General features: G+C 43.6%; 1 protein-coding gene across 1 annotated transcript; it reads right to left on the reverse strand.

The window, feature by feature from the left end:
- Positions 1–3666: 3666 nt before the first annotated feature.
- LOC144338722 (uncharacterized) lies at positions 3667–12313 on the reverse strand. Its single transcript, XM_077989284.1, has 2 exons — positions 10028–12313; positions 3667–6195 (listed from the first exon to the last, which is right to left on the reverse strand). The coding sequence occupies exons 1-2, from the start codon at positions 10974–10976 to the stop codon at positions 6098–6100; spliced, it is 1047 nt and encodes a 348-aa protein (XP_077845410.1). The 5' UTR covers positions 10977–12313; the 3' UTR covers positions 3667–6097.
- Between the last annotated feature and the right edge of the window lie 1815 nt (positions 12314–14128).

Here is a 14128-nt window from a genome sequence, read left to right on the forward strand (position 1 = left end):
TCAGAAGGTGCAAACTGGAAGACGGTTATTGCTATTTCTTTGTGTTAAGTTACTCTTTTCTTCATAAGTTTTCTGTTAAAATTCAAATAGTCTTGAGAGCAACACGTTTGAACATTATCAACCATTATTACTGCAGTCCAAGTAAATGAGTCAAATATTTGAGCACAGCAGAGGTATGTTTTGCTCAGCGGAATGGTGGAGCTAGGACACAGAAGCCTGAGAAGCAACGGAAGTTACCGAAAGATCAGTTAGGGACCACTGAAAATAACTATTTCTTGGGACCATCTCTGATCAACCTCTTTGAATTCTGGAGAGCTAAGAAAAATAGAGGCTAAAAAGTATTTCACAACTGGGAAAACACAGATACCTACCTCTGATCCCTTGTTTAGCCCTGCCCCTGGGACTAAACAATGGACCAGAAAGAGAAATAGCAATGGAAAACAATCATCATTTCCATAACACAGTAAAAATTTTTTTAAAATGATATTAATCCCTGTATTATAATTTATGCTTAAATACTAAAATGAATTATATACTATTCTCTAGTCAAAATGAATTTAATAGCTTTCCAGCTAACTGGCAATTCCACCCCCTCCCCCAGGGGCAGAAAACATGTCACTATGTTTAACTTTTTTAATGTTTTTAACCCTCTTGCTATCTTTATAGAGAGATAAGCTTTCATTTTACATTTTTAAATGCTATGTATCTGGTTTATACACCATAATACAACTCCCTATGCACCAAAACTGCTTTGACAAATGGAAATTTGAATGGTAAGGGCCTTTTAGCAAAAATCCACATTTTAGAAATAATTCCCTACAAGGATTGTACATTTTCTAAATAAGATACGTGCCACCACAGGCAAGGTTAGATTGCCCTTATCTTATGGAGCTCAGCAGAGTTTCCATTTTTTGAATTGTATCAGATAAGCAGTCTATAAAGGCTCTACAACACTTCATTCTGTGGCAGTATTTCCACAATTGTGTAGCTACATGCAGTGCACAACAGGTTGGAAAAATTGAAACTGCATTTAAAAAAATCTGCCACAGAATTTCTATATTCTTTGCAACTGATATCACCACCTGGAGGGTTCAAATAGGTAATAAACCTATTTGAGCAAAGGCATAGCAAATACTTCTGTAAGGAGAAAAGAGCTCTGCAAGGGAGCCCACAGGGCTTCAGGCAATTCTCATGTAGCAAAATCCCACTTAAAACAAACGTCCCCTTTCTCTTGGGATCTCCTGTAATCCTGGAATTAGATGGATCAGTACTGGCTGTGGTTGCTCTTTGCTCAGAGAATTTGCTCAGGTTGTATCGGGCTCATTCTGTTTTCCTTCAAATTTCAAAATTGAGTGTTGAGAACCTTTTACTTATTAATGAATTTCTCAAGGTTGTCTTTGATCCATGATTCTACTGTGTGTTCTCCAGGGGCAAATATGAACCTCGAAAGCCTTAATTTCATCAGTTTGGAATGAACAATGTAAATTCTGCCTCTAGTGTCTCTCATCTATCAGACCGTGAACTTTTCTGGGACATGGATATGGCCTATTTTTCCTTCATATCCTTCCTCTCTAGTATAGTGCCCAATCATAAAGGTTGAATAAATATTTGTAGAATTAATGAATGAAGGAATGAATGAATGGCATAAAGTACTAAGGAATATGGCTAGCATGTAAGAGCTCACCTGCCTGTTTACTGCTGTATGGAATTAGCTGATACAGGGTAATGTACACAAATGATCACTTATAAACTTTTGGGAAAAACTTACATGTTGATTTTACTGTATGCAAACAAAGATATCCCTTTAGTTTTCCCAAATGTCTCCTCTTTTTCAAAATTATTTTGTGAAAATAATTTTGGGGGCAAATGAGAACACTCTTGTCTTCCTGTGATTAAAATTTTAAAGAAAAAGCATGGTATTTTCCCAAAAGGATTCTTGACTTTGAAATCTCCTTGCTATACTTACTGCTAAAACTTTGGTTTATTGACCTGTTACAAGGTCTAACAATGTTAATTCTACTTACACTGGGTAACCAGGAAGTATTTTCTTTTCATTTGTTAAATGGTTGTCTATTGTGTCTGTATCATATAAAGAAGTGCAAACTATTTAATGGGAATTTCTCAAATACATGAGCTATAAATATAGTACATTAAGCAGATATAAATGCTATGCATTTTTCATAAATTCAAAAGATTTGAGAGTCAGGAAGATTTAAATTATAAATGCAATTTTTTGTCTTCTATCTTAAAACCTCCAAGAGACCTACAACATTGAACTCTTATCCTATTCCTCTAAGATGGAGTAGGAGGAAGATATTAAAAAGAGTCTCTGCTCTGCCTTCTAAGATCATTACTTTATTTTCCAGAAGTGTATCCTATTCCGGTAAGACAGATATGTCTCATTGATCTTAGAAATATGTTGTTCCATGGCTGCAATTTCTTTCTCTGAAATAATCTTCTGGTATTTTAAATTTATTACCAATTGGCTGGTGCAGTGTGGTTTTCAGTTGCTGAAAATTTAGAGTCCATTACAAAAGTGAGGTTTGGAGTAATTTCCTGGAGTATGTTTGGTGCCAAAGTCACCACAAACTGATTTTTTGTCACTCTTTTGGCTGCCGATCCCAATGGGAAAATCAGTCCTTTTATTTGCACGGACCTGATACAAGGAATGCTATCTATAGACATCCTTTGTCAAAGTTGTAATCATCTGTTTTGTAAGAGACAAATTTGAGGCAGAAACATTAAAATGCACCTGAAAAAATCAACAGTAGAAATCTGAGTTCATTCTGTTTGATGGCTTCCTCTGCTCCTAGACCTTAAGGCAAGGTCACTGTTGCTATTGTCATGGGAATCTGGGTCATGGGGAACAAAACTCAAACCCATTTTTTTAACAGGATAAGAAAAAGAATTTTCCCCTGAAGCAAATTATTCATTTTTCTTAAACACTCACAACCACAGGACTAGTTAGTGGTCTAGTCCCAAAGAGGAAATAATCTTTAACAGATGAAAGCTCAGAAGACATCTCCTTCACGAACGAAAAGCAAAGCAACTCATGATCTATTAAGTAAAAGGTTAATTTTTATTAGTGACAAAGTTACTTACGAAAGCTAAAATTAACCTGTAAAATGACAGTGTCTTCCTCTTGGTTTTTCAACTAGCATTTTAATTATAACACGGTAATGACACCAGATGTTTCAGAGTTTGGTGGAATCAGATTGAGTCTGAGTGTCCACTAAAAACCATGCTCTCTGAAAGTAAAAGGAACAACCCTTTACCTCACCATACTCTTCTAGGGATGAACCCATGCCCAAATTGCTTTTCAGAGTGTTTGGGCATGTAATGAACTCCAGTACTATTTGGTAAATTTGATGATGTCCTCAGTTTGCACGTACGGTTTTAACACCCCTTTTCTCTTTTCAACGAATGTACTGCAACAGTTTTCCATGCACTAAATTGGATACTAAAATAAATCAGGTCTTATATCTATGAAAATAGGTGTACCTGCTTACATTTCTTATATTCTGTATTTCATTATACAAAAACATCTGAAAAAATCAATTTCTTCTTCACCTGCCCATCAAGAGTCAGATTAAGGATTTATAAGAATTGATGACAGTGTTATGCCCAGACCGTTTATTCCCCGAAGAAGACCACCAGAGCCCAGAGTCAAAGCTAAGCAGCAAGGATCTTTATTACAGGTTCGAACCTGGAGCTCTCACTTGCTCGTGAAACGAGACGGGCAGGAGAGCTCCCCCACTGAGCTCCGAACAATGTTATATAGTCTAAGGAAAGTAGGCATAGAATCATTATACAAATTAGAGGTATGATTGGCTGGAGTTTGAACAAAGCGATTTGGCAAACTATGATTGGTTCCCGCCATTTCTGATATCTCAGTACAACCCTTGAGGCGGAAGAGCAGTTTTACACAAAGGCAGTTAATTATATTGCGTCAGGTTGCACAACCAGTTTATGGCTATCTTGCTTAAACACACCTTGTGACCTGGCTATCTTACTTAAACATTCCTTGTGACCTGGCCTCAGAAAGAAAAACATGTACTTACAGAACTTACGAAACCTCTGGTATGTGCAGAGATTAGAAAGCAGAACAAAGAGTTTAGCAACATCGGGGGGAGGAAGGGAGGGTACGCATTTTTGTATCTTTGTGTCCTTTCATTTCCCCCTCCCATAAGTAACTGGATGTCCAATCTTGGATTTCCAGAGTCTTATAATGTAGCCTCACTTTCTGGGTGCAGGAGAGGCTGGTGATGGCTACGGAGGACCATTAGTTGGATGGTATCAAACCTTTCTCTGACAAATTGTAAAATTTTATTTACCACACAGGGGCCTATAGTGAATAGAAGTAGTAAAGACATTAGGGGGCCTAAAAGGGGTGCCAGAAGGGAAAACATTGAAGAGCTCCACTAATTGTTAGCGGCTGTAGTGAATTGTTGCTTTTTCATTTCTAAGCTTAGTTTGTGTAGGTGTTGGACCCTTTCCTCAACTAACCCTGACTCATTTATATAGAAACAGCATTCTTCTTTGAGGAACATACAGGTACCTCCTTTCTCAGCCATGAGTAAGTCTAAGGCTCTGCAGTTTTGAAGGGTGACCTGTGCTAGGGAGGTGAGCTGCCGCTGAAGGGAGGCTAGGGAATAGGCGGAGTCTTCCATAGCAACAGAGAATTGTTGTAACAGCTTGTCGTTTTCTATCATGGAGTGTTGTAGGGCCCCTCCTGCTAACCCCGCTGCGACGACAGAGGTGGTTAAGGATATTCCGGCAATTAGTGGTAGAAAAACTGCTCATCTATGTCGCGCAGTTTTAGTTGGGGTGGTCCCTGCCCAGCCTATGAACTCTGCCGGGGTTAGCAGTGTCAGTCGGGGAACTAGGGTAACAGGGATACACAACTGTCCGTCAGAGATGCTTTTGGACAGAGTCTTTAACAGAGTCATATTACACCAGAAGAACACACCAGGGGGAGCATATATGGGACTATTAGGGTATGTAACCGATTGGTTACAGAGGCTGTTGCTAAATGCCGAATAACAATAGGGGTATTTCTCTTGGTATGGGTCACGGTACAGGGCCACATCGGGTATCGTGACTATTGATGAGTTAAAACCTATAGTTTGTGGGAGGGGAGGATAGAGGAACAGCCGTTAATGGTGGTCTTCCTAGGGTTGCACACATAAAGCAAGAGGACAGGTCGCCTAAACCGGTGAGGTTGGCAAATGCTAGCCCTTCCTGTAGTAGGGTTAGCCAGGAGAAGGGCTGCAAGTCTTGTGATAGCTTGGTTTCTTGCCTGTGGATTTGTGTATGGATTAAGGGTTGAATCTGGACTAGACTTCTCCACAGATATAAATGGCTACTGGGCCAGGTACTAGCTGATGAGTAATATACTCCCCCATGTTGTGGGGTTGTCCACCGAGAGTCCCATGGGTCTCTAATTATCCAAGTGTAAGTGACGGGAGACTCAGTTTTGTAAAAATACCACCCTTGTTGTTCTCTCCAGTATCGGACAGAGTGCGTCTTACAGTAGCTATATGGGCAACCTGCACTCTGGTGCCACCAATAATTTTTACAATTATATTCAGTTTGATCATATTCAAAACAGATCATGGGTATTGCTGGTTGGGCAATCTGGAACCTAGTGAAATTGAGGTAAACTATAGTATTACACCCTGAGGGGGGGCAGTCTGCGCTAGCTAGCAGTTTACCCGCTTGGGGGGTTTCCCCGGGGTGAGTTTTGTTCTCATAGAGCCAGAACCTCCAGACATAGGGATTAGACAGCGCAGCAGTGAGAAGAGTCAGATGCATAAGGCATAAAAGCATAAGTAAGCTAGACATGGTTACGGTTATGGGGATGACGGTGCAGGGTTAGCTTTAAGGGATTGTTCTTAGCTTTGCCTACAGTCCATGTAACCGGTGCTCCAGACGGCCCAAGAAGGTCGGATGCTGGGTCCACTGGTTTGACGTGTGTGTAGTGGATCCATGAAGCGATGCCTTCTACCTTGAGAGCAGTGGGAGTAGTCAGGAGTACTTGCAGTGGTCCTTTCCACCTGGGTTGAAGAGTTTCTTGCTGGTGGCGCTTGACTAGGACCTAGTCTCCTGGCTGGAACGGATGAGGCGTCGGCGGAGGTCCTGCCTCGTACAGTTCTCGTAGTCTGGGCCAAATTTCCTGGTGAATTTTCTGTAAGGCTTGTAAGGAGAACAAGAGCTCAGAGACATTTTCAGTTTCAGGTTTGAGTAAGTCATCTTTTAGACTGGGGACCAGGGGTGGGGGTCTGCCATACATGATTTCATATGGTGTGAGGCCCAGTCTGTAAGGGGTATTTCGGGCCCGGAACAGAGCGTAGGGGAGAAGTACTACCCAATTAGCACCAGTCTCCATGGTCAATTTAGTTAAGGTCTCCTTTAGAGTCCGATTCATCCTTTCTACCTGTCCTGAGCTTTGGGGCCTATAAGCACAATGTAATTTCCAATTTGCCCCAAGAATGGAAGCCAAATCCTGACTTACCTTAGCAACGAAGGCTGGTCCATTGTCTGACCCTATTTGGACGGGAAAGCCATACCTGGGGAGGATTTCTTCCAAAATTTTCTTTGCTACAACCTGAGCAGTTTCTCTCTTAGTTGGGAACGCTTCTGTCTATCCTGAAAAAGTATCTACAAAGACAAGTAAGTACTGATACCTATATTTTCCAGGCTTTATCTCAGTAAAGTCTATTTCCCAATAGATACCAGGCCTAGTTCCTCTACACCTGATTCCTGCGGCGGTCTGGGTTTGGGGGCAAGCGTTGTTCAGTTGGCAGGCTTTGCAATTTGTTGTGACATCGCTGGCCAGTTCAGCTATGCGTCTGATTCTGAACTTGGCGTGCCTGATTAAGTCTATCATTCGCCGGGCACCCAGGTGGGTTGTCCGGTGGATATGTTCCAACACCTGCCATCCTAATTTTTCTGGTAGGATGGTTTGGTCATTTATATCAGTCCACCACCCATTTTGAACCTGTTTTAGGGGAAGCGTGTCCATCCATTCACGATCCTGTTCGGTATAGTCGGGAAAACATGGCAAATTTCGCGGGCCAGGATCAGGGAGCTGGAGCGCAAGGAGCTGACTGGGAGCTTTTGCTATGCTCTTTGCGGTCTGGTCGGCTAAGAAGTTGCCTCGAGCAATTGGCGTAGTTGGTTTCTGATGCCCAGGGCAATGTACAATAGCCAATTTCTTTGGTTTCCACAAAGCAGTTAATAGAGCTAGGATCTCTTGCTTGTTTTTTATTTCTTTGCCTTCAGCTGTTAATAGTCCCCTCTCTCTGTAGATGGCCCTATGTATGTGCGCAGTAGCGAAAGCATAGCGGCTATCCGTGTATACTGTTAGTTTTTTCTCTGCCCCTAGGGTGAGGGCCTGTGTGAGTGCTATCAACTCGGCTCTTTGGGCCGATGTCCCTGGAGGCAAGGGTTCCGCCCAGATTACCTCAGTCTCTGACGTTACAGCTGCTCCTGCATACTGCTGGCCTTGGTGGACGTAGCTGCTGCCATCAGTGAACCAGATGAGTTCTGTGTCAGGGAGCAGACGATCTTGCAGGTCCTCCCGCACCCCATGCACCTGAGCCAGTATCTCAGTGCACTCATGGGACGGGGCGTCCAAGTCTGGATTTGGCAGCAGTGAAGCAGGGTTTAAAGAGGTTGGGGGCAGAAAAGTTATTCTGAGGGGGTTTAACAGCAGTCCTTGATAGTGGGTGAGCTGGGCGTTACTCATCCATCGGTCCGACAGTTGCCGGAGGACGCCTTCAATGGCATGCGGGGTTATAACGCGCAACTCTTGCCCCATGATAAGTTTATCAGCGTCTCGGACCATTAGGGCGGTCGCCGCAATTATCCGGAGGCAGGGTGGCCAGCCAGCAGCCACTGAATCTAATTTTTTTGACAAATAGGCAACTGGCCTCTGCCAGGGGCCTAGGTACTGTGTTAACACGGCTTTTGCAACACCCTTACTTTCATCCACGTATAAGTGGAAGGGCTTGGAGACATCAGGGAGCCCCAGTGCGGGGGCTGATAACAAGGCAGTTTTGATTTGCTGAAAGGCCAGCTCAGCCTCTTCCGTCCAATTGAAGGGCTGCCGTTCCTTTGTTGCCTGGTATAGGGGCTTGGCTAACTCAGCAAATCCGGGTATCCATAACCTACAGAACCCTGCCGACCCCAGGAATTCTCTCACTTGCCATGTTGACTGGGGTCTAGGGATGCGTAGGACTGTTTCCTTTCGGGCTTTGGTTAGCCAGCGTTGCCCCCCTTTTAATAGGTACCCCAGATAAGTTACCTCCGACTTGCAGATCTGAGCCTTTGTTGCTGAGGCTCGGTAGCCTAGCTCCCCCAGAGTCTTCAGGAGGTCCTCAGTCCCTCGAACACAAGTTTCCGGGGACCTGGCCGCTATTAAGAGATCATCAACATATTGCAAAAGAGTTATTTCAGGGTGTTGCCGCCGGTACTCACCCAGATCTTCATGAAGGGCTTCATCGAACAGGGTTGGCGAGTTCTTGAACCCTTGTGGCAGTCTGGTCCATGTTAGCTGACCGTTGATGCCCCTCTCAGGATCCGTCCATTGAAATGCAAAGAGTTCTTAACTTTTGGGAGCCAGAGGAAGGCTGAAGAAAGCGTCTTTTAGATCAAGAACGGTATACCACTGTTTTTCGGGATGTAAGGCACTCAGAAGGGTGTATGGATTGGGCACAGTGGGATGTATGTCCATGACCCTTTTATTAACTTCTCTTAAATCCTGTACTGGCCTGTAGTCCATACTGTTGGGTTTACAAACAGGTAACAGTGGAGTATTCCAGGATGAGTGGCAAGCCCGTAGGACTCCCTGGTCTAGGAGTCGGCGGATATGGGGCGTAATTCCTTCTCTTGCCTCCAGGGGCATAGGATATTGCCGAACCCGAACCGGGTCCGTCCCTGGCTTAACTTCCACAAATATGGCAGGTCGATGTTTAGCTAGCCCCAAGCCCCCAGTTTCTGCCCACGCTTCAGGGAAACACTGGAGCCAAGAGTCAATTTCCTGATCGGGGGGCTTTTGCTCTTGATGGAGTCGGTACTCATCTTCTAAGGTGACAGTCAGGATAGATATTGGCCTGTTTTGGGAATCAGTTATCTTGGGCCCTCCTGGCTCAAAGTGGATTTGGGCCCCCATCTTTGTCAGCAAGTCCCTCCCTAGTAGAGGGCAGGGGCTCTCTGGGATGACTAGGAAGGAATGGGAGACTTTTCCCGTTCCTAAGTCTACAGTCCTCTGGGTTGTCCAGGGGTATTTTTTTAATGCCTGTGGCCTCGTGCACCCAGGATGTTTTCTTATACATTTTTCCAATTGGTTTGGTTAGGACTGAGCGTTCCGCCCCAGTATCGACCAAAAAGCGAACTGGGGACCCCTCCACTTGCAAAGTTACCCTGGGTTCGGGGAGGGGGTCCGAACCCCGTCCTTCCTAGTCAGAGTCCTGGGTAACGAGTACGGAGGTAGGGTTAGCTGGTCTCCGTTTCTTTGGGCAGTCTTTAATCCAGTGGCCATGTTCCTTGCAATAAGCACACTGATCTTTTTCTAATCCTTGCCTAGGGCCTTGCTTTTTCTGCTTTCTGTTTTGGCCATTTCCTGCCTCGGGGAAAGCTGCTACTAAGACTTTGGTCATTTCTTTGGTTGCCTTGAACTGTTTTTCTTCTGGAGTATCCCTATTATTATAAACTCGCTGGGCCATCTGAAGGAGGTCCTGAATCTGCTTTCCCTCTAAACCTTCTAATTTCTGGAGTTTTCTTTTAATATCTGGTGTTGCCTGGTTTACAAAGGACATTACTACCGCTGCCTGATTTTCCGGTGCTTCCGGGTCCATAGGGGTAAACTGTCTGAAGGCTTCCATTAATCTCTCTAAATACACAGCGGGGCTTTCTGTCTTACCTTGTAACACAGAATATACTTTAGCCAAATTGGTGGGCTTGCGAGCTGCAGCCCAGAGACCTGCCATTAGAGTCTGGCGATAAATGAGCAGTCGTCCCCTACCTTCTGCCGTGTTGTAGTGCCATCTGGGCCGGGTCAAAGGAAAAGCCGCGTTAATGAGGTCAGGATTTGCAGTTGGCTGGCCGTCATCTCCTGGAACCAGCTTTCTGGCCTCAACTTGTATTCTTTCCCGCTCCTCCGTTGTGAACAGGATTCGGAGGAGCTGTTGACAGTCATCCCAGGTCGGCTGGTGAGTAAACATGACACTGTCTAACAACGAGGTTAGATCTTTGGGATTATCTGAGAACCGAGCATTTTGGGACTTCCAATTGTATAAATCACTGGTGGAAAAAGGCCAATACATGAGACGGGAGAGCCCGGTATCATCGAGCGATCCTATTTCTCTGAGAGGCAGGGCTACAGTGGAGTCAGGGAGTCGGGAAGCTTGGTCCTGCTGTACGCGGCCTCGTGTTCGGCCGGCCGGCCCCCCCAGGTTACTTTCGCTCTCGGCTGCTTCCGCTTCTCGGTTTCCCTCTACGGAAGCACCACCCTGGGGGACTGGGTCCTGCGGGATAAGGTGCGGATATGGTGGGGGAAATGTGGGTTCTAACGTTAGGGGGTCCTGGCTGCCTGGCAGCACAGGGGCCGAGGGAGCACAGGGAGTCCTTTGTCTTGTAGGTCGCGTTACTAGGACCTTGCAAGGCTCAAGGATGAATGGAGTTATCCAGGGCGGTGGGTCTTCCACAAGATTTTGCCACACTAGAATATAAGGAATTTGATCAGGATGTCCTGACTGCCCTGGCAGGAAAATCTTAGTTTTTACCTTAGTAATAATAGAGAGACAGAAAGTTCCTTCGGAGGGCCACCCTACGCCGAAAGAGGGCCATTCCGAATGGCAGAAAGTAACTAGCTTTCCTTTCTTTAGCTCTACGCTTAAGTTATGCCCCTGAGCCTTCACATCCTTAAAATTGGTAACAAGGAGTGAGAGCGGCGTGCTCTGGTTGTTGCCCATCTTTGGACTGCTCCTACAAAGAGAAGGGGGGACGAAAATGAGTGTGAAGCAGAGAGGAGTATCCGACAGGTCCGGTCCTGGAAGGGGAAGAAAAGGTTTTATGTTTCGTTTTGGGCTTACACTTAACACTTAACAATAACGGACAGACAGTGATAACGATGAGCATTCGCGAGCGCGTGTCGGACTTCCGACCTGAGTCAGACGGGGCAACCAAGGATGGAGGCCCCCAGATGGGCACTGGGGGACGTCTCCCACCAGCCCCGAGTGGCTGTCTTCTAGCACGTCCGCCAAGACCGTGCCACTTACAGAACAGACCAATACAGATTACAGATTACGGATTTCGTGAAATTTCAGGGAGACAGACAGAGACAAAGACAGATACAGTGACAAAGCCGGCTTACCTACAGATTAAGATCTGTTGACTTGGGGGTCTGGTGGGCTTGGGGGAAATCCCGGACGAGCCCCCATTTGTTATGCCCAGACCGTTTATTCCCCAAAGAAGACCACCAGAGTCCAGAGTCAAAGCTAAGCAGCAAGGATCTTTATTACAGGTTCGAACCTGGAGCTCTCACTTGCTCGTGAAACGAGACGGGCAGGAGAGCTCCCCCACTGAGCTCCGAACAATGTTATATAGTCTAAGGAAAGTAGGCATAGAATCATTATACAAATTAGAGGTATGATTGGCTGGAGTTTGAACAAAGCGATTTGGCAAACTATGATTGGTTCCCGCCATTTCTGATATCTCAGTACAACCCTTGAGGTGGAAGAGCAGTTTTACACAAAGGCAGTTAATTATATTGCGTCAGGTTGCACAACCAGTTTATGGCTATCTTGCTTAAACACACCTTGTGATCTGGCTATCTTACTTAAACATTCCTTGTGACCTGGCCTCAGAAAGAAAAACATGTACTTACAGAACTTACGAAACCTCTGGTATGTGCAGAGATTAGAAAGCAGAACAAAGAGTTTAGCAACATCGGGGGGAGGAAGGGAGGGTACGCATTTTTGTATCTTTGTGTCCTTTCAACAGCACTTGCAAAGCATACAGCACTCCCTGACTGCTCCTTTCCCTTCAGTTCTTTCAGAGCAGAGCTAGAATACTGATTTAGAATTTCTTCAGTTCTGTGAAGGAAATTTACTTTTAAATGTTCTCCTTTAAAATGTGAATGTGATTATCATTATACAAATGTATGTGGCATTACTGGCATATTTAAGTTTCAGCACATAATGCACACTCCTGATTTAGAAACTTAAATAGTTTATTTTTTAAGAGCTTTCCATTTCACCTTTAAGCTTGTGTTACATAAGCTTAATGGACTCACTCAGCTCCGTGATGGGGAGAATCCACCAGGTGAATGGCAGTAAGCTCATGAGCTTTGAAGGGCTTATTTTGCCAGATTGCAACTCCAACTTACTGTTTGGAGTAGCACTAGTCTGCATGCACTGATTACAACACCGCAAAGCTCTGATAATATTTATTTCAGAATGAAAATGTCTTTTGCCTCCATCCTCCTCCTTTCTTTTTGCATAAATACAGTAAGTTAAGCTTTAACTAAGGTGATGCTTGAATTAAACTGACAAATCCAACTGCCTGAAATTTAGGATTGCATTTATGGATTTCATCTACAGTATATCAGCATCAAAATGTCAGAGACAGTAAGTCACAGCCAGGAGAAGTTTTTATGAGTTTTGGAACTTTCAGTTCATGTCATTGTTGTGTTATCTAGCACTGGTCAGAGCAGCAGGACTGATGAGGATGGTGAGACTTAAATTTAATACTTAAATATTCCTTCAAACCAGAGATTTACTCTGGCATATGGGAGGAATAAAGCATATCTTTAAGAGGAGTGTGTGTGTGTGTGTGTGCGTGCTTTTCAAAGAAAAAGTAAAACGCTAGTGAGACAGATTGAACCAGAATCCATTTTAGCAAAATGATACAATAGTCTTTAGTGAGACAGATTGAACCAGAATCCATTTTAGCAAAATGATACAATAGTCTTTGCTTTGAGGACTCAAACGACAAAGCCTTTGGTTAATATTAGGAGAAATATTAATGAGATATCTTCTGAGAAGATATTCTTGAAAATACAAGTTCTGCTAATTAATTATACATCATTTTTCAAAATAGCATTTAAATTTTTTTTTCCCATGATGAAGGATCACACTTGGTTTGTAAAATAGCAAAAAAACTATTTAGAAAGCAACTCTAGATTTGAGACTCTGCCATCTTCTGCTAGAGTCAGATTCATGGCAGCCTTTCAATGAAGGCCTCTGTCAAGTCATCGTGTGGAGCAGGCTGAGCTCTCTACTGCAGCCCTACATGAGTGAGAATACCACTGTGGGTACAACCTAACAGTATAAAATAACTACTGTCAATATCACATTAGAGTCCTGGGGAAATAGTCTACCTCTTCTTCTTAGAACCATGAAAACTATACTGGAAATTAAAAGGACAAACCTCAGATGAGTAATTCTGAGAGATGGGAGTGGTCTTGGCATTTCCTTCCCAGAATGGTGCTGAAGAGTAATCAGCATTCCATTGCAACATTCTGTTCCATTCTTTGGCCCCACAGCTTCTCGATCTTACTTCCTTTTTCTTTTCCTCTCCTCTCTTTCTCCTGAGCCAAAAAAAAGAAAGAAAGAAACTGGAAATATTTGGGTAGGGAAACATTAAATTGTAGATAATGGTGATAGGGGAAATTATTCATTTTCATTTTCCCAACTTAAATGTTCTTGACTCACCATTAAGGCCATAAAACAAAACCAAGGAGAACAAAGCAAATCCCCACTGCCAAGATGATAATCTCATTTAATTAAGCTCTTATTTCAAAAAGAAAAATTTACTGTAGAAATCTCTAAAAGGGGAAGAAAATCTTGCCAAGACAAGAAAACATGAATCTGAACATATTATGGAGTGGCTGGGAGGAGAGGGGAGTGGATGGATACAGAAAAGAGAAACTTCAATAAAAAGAGGAAAAAAGAACCAGGAAAAGAGAGGAAATGAAAGGAAGTCCACAGATGTCAAAGGATATTTATTTCTGTTACTTGAGGAGGGATAGATTATACTCTTGCATCAAAACCCTTAGTGCTTAGTATTATCACATTCACTAAACATAGAAAATAAATTATGCACATAATTTTTCAGAATAAAA

The sequence above is a fragment of the Macaca mulatta genome, chromosome X, assembly GCF_049350105.2.
Source record: "Macaca mulatta isolate MMU2019108-1 chromosome X, T2T-MMU8v2.0, whole genome shotgun sequence".
Lineage (NCBI taxonomy): Eukaryota > Metazoa > Chordata > Mammalia > Primates > Cercopithecidae > Macaca > Macaca mulatta.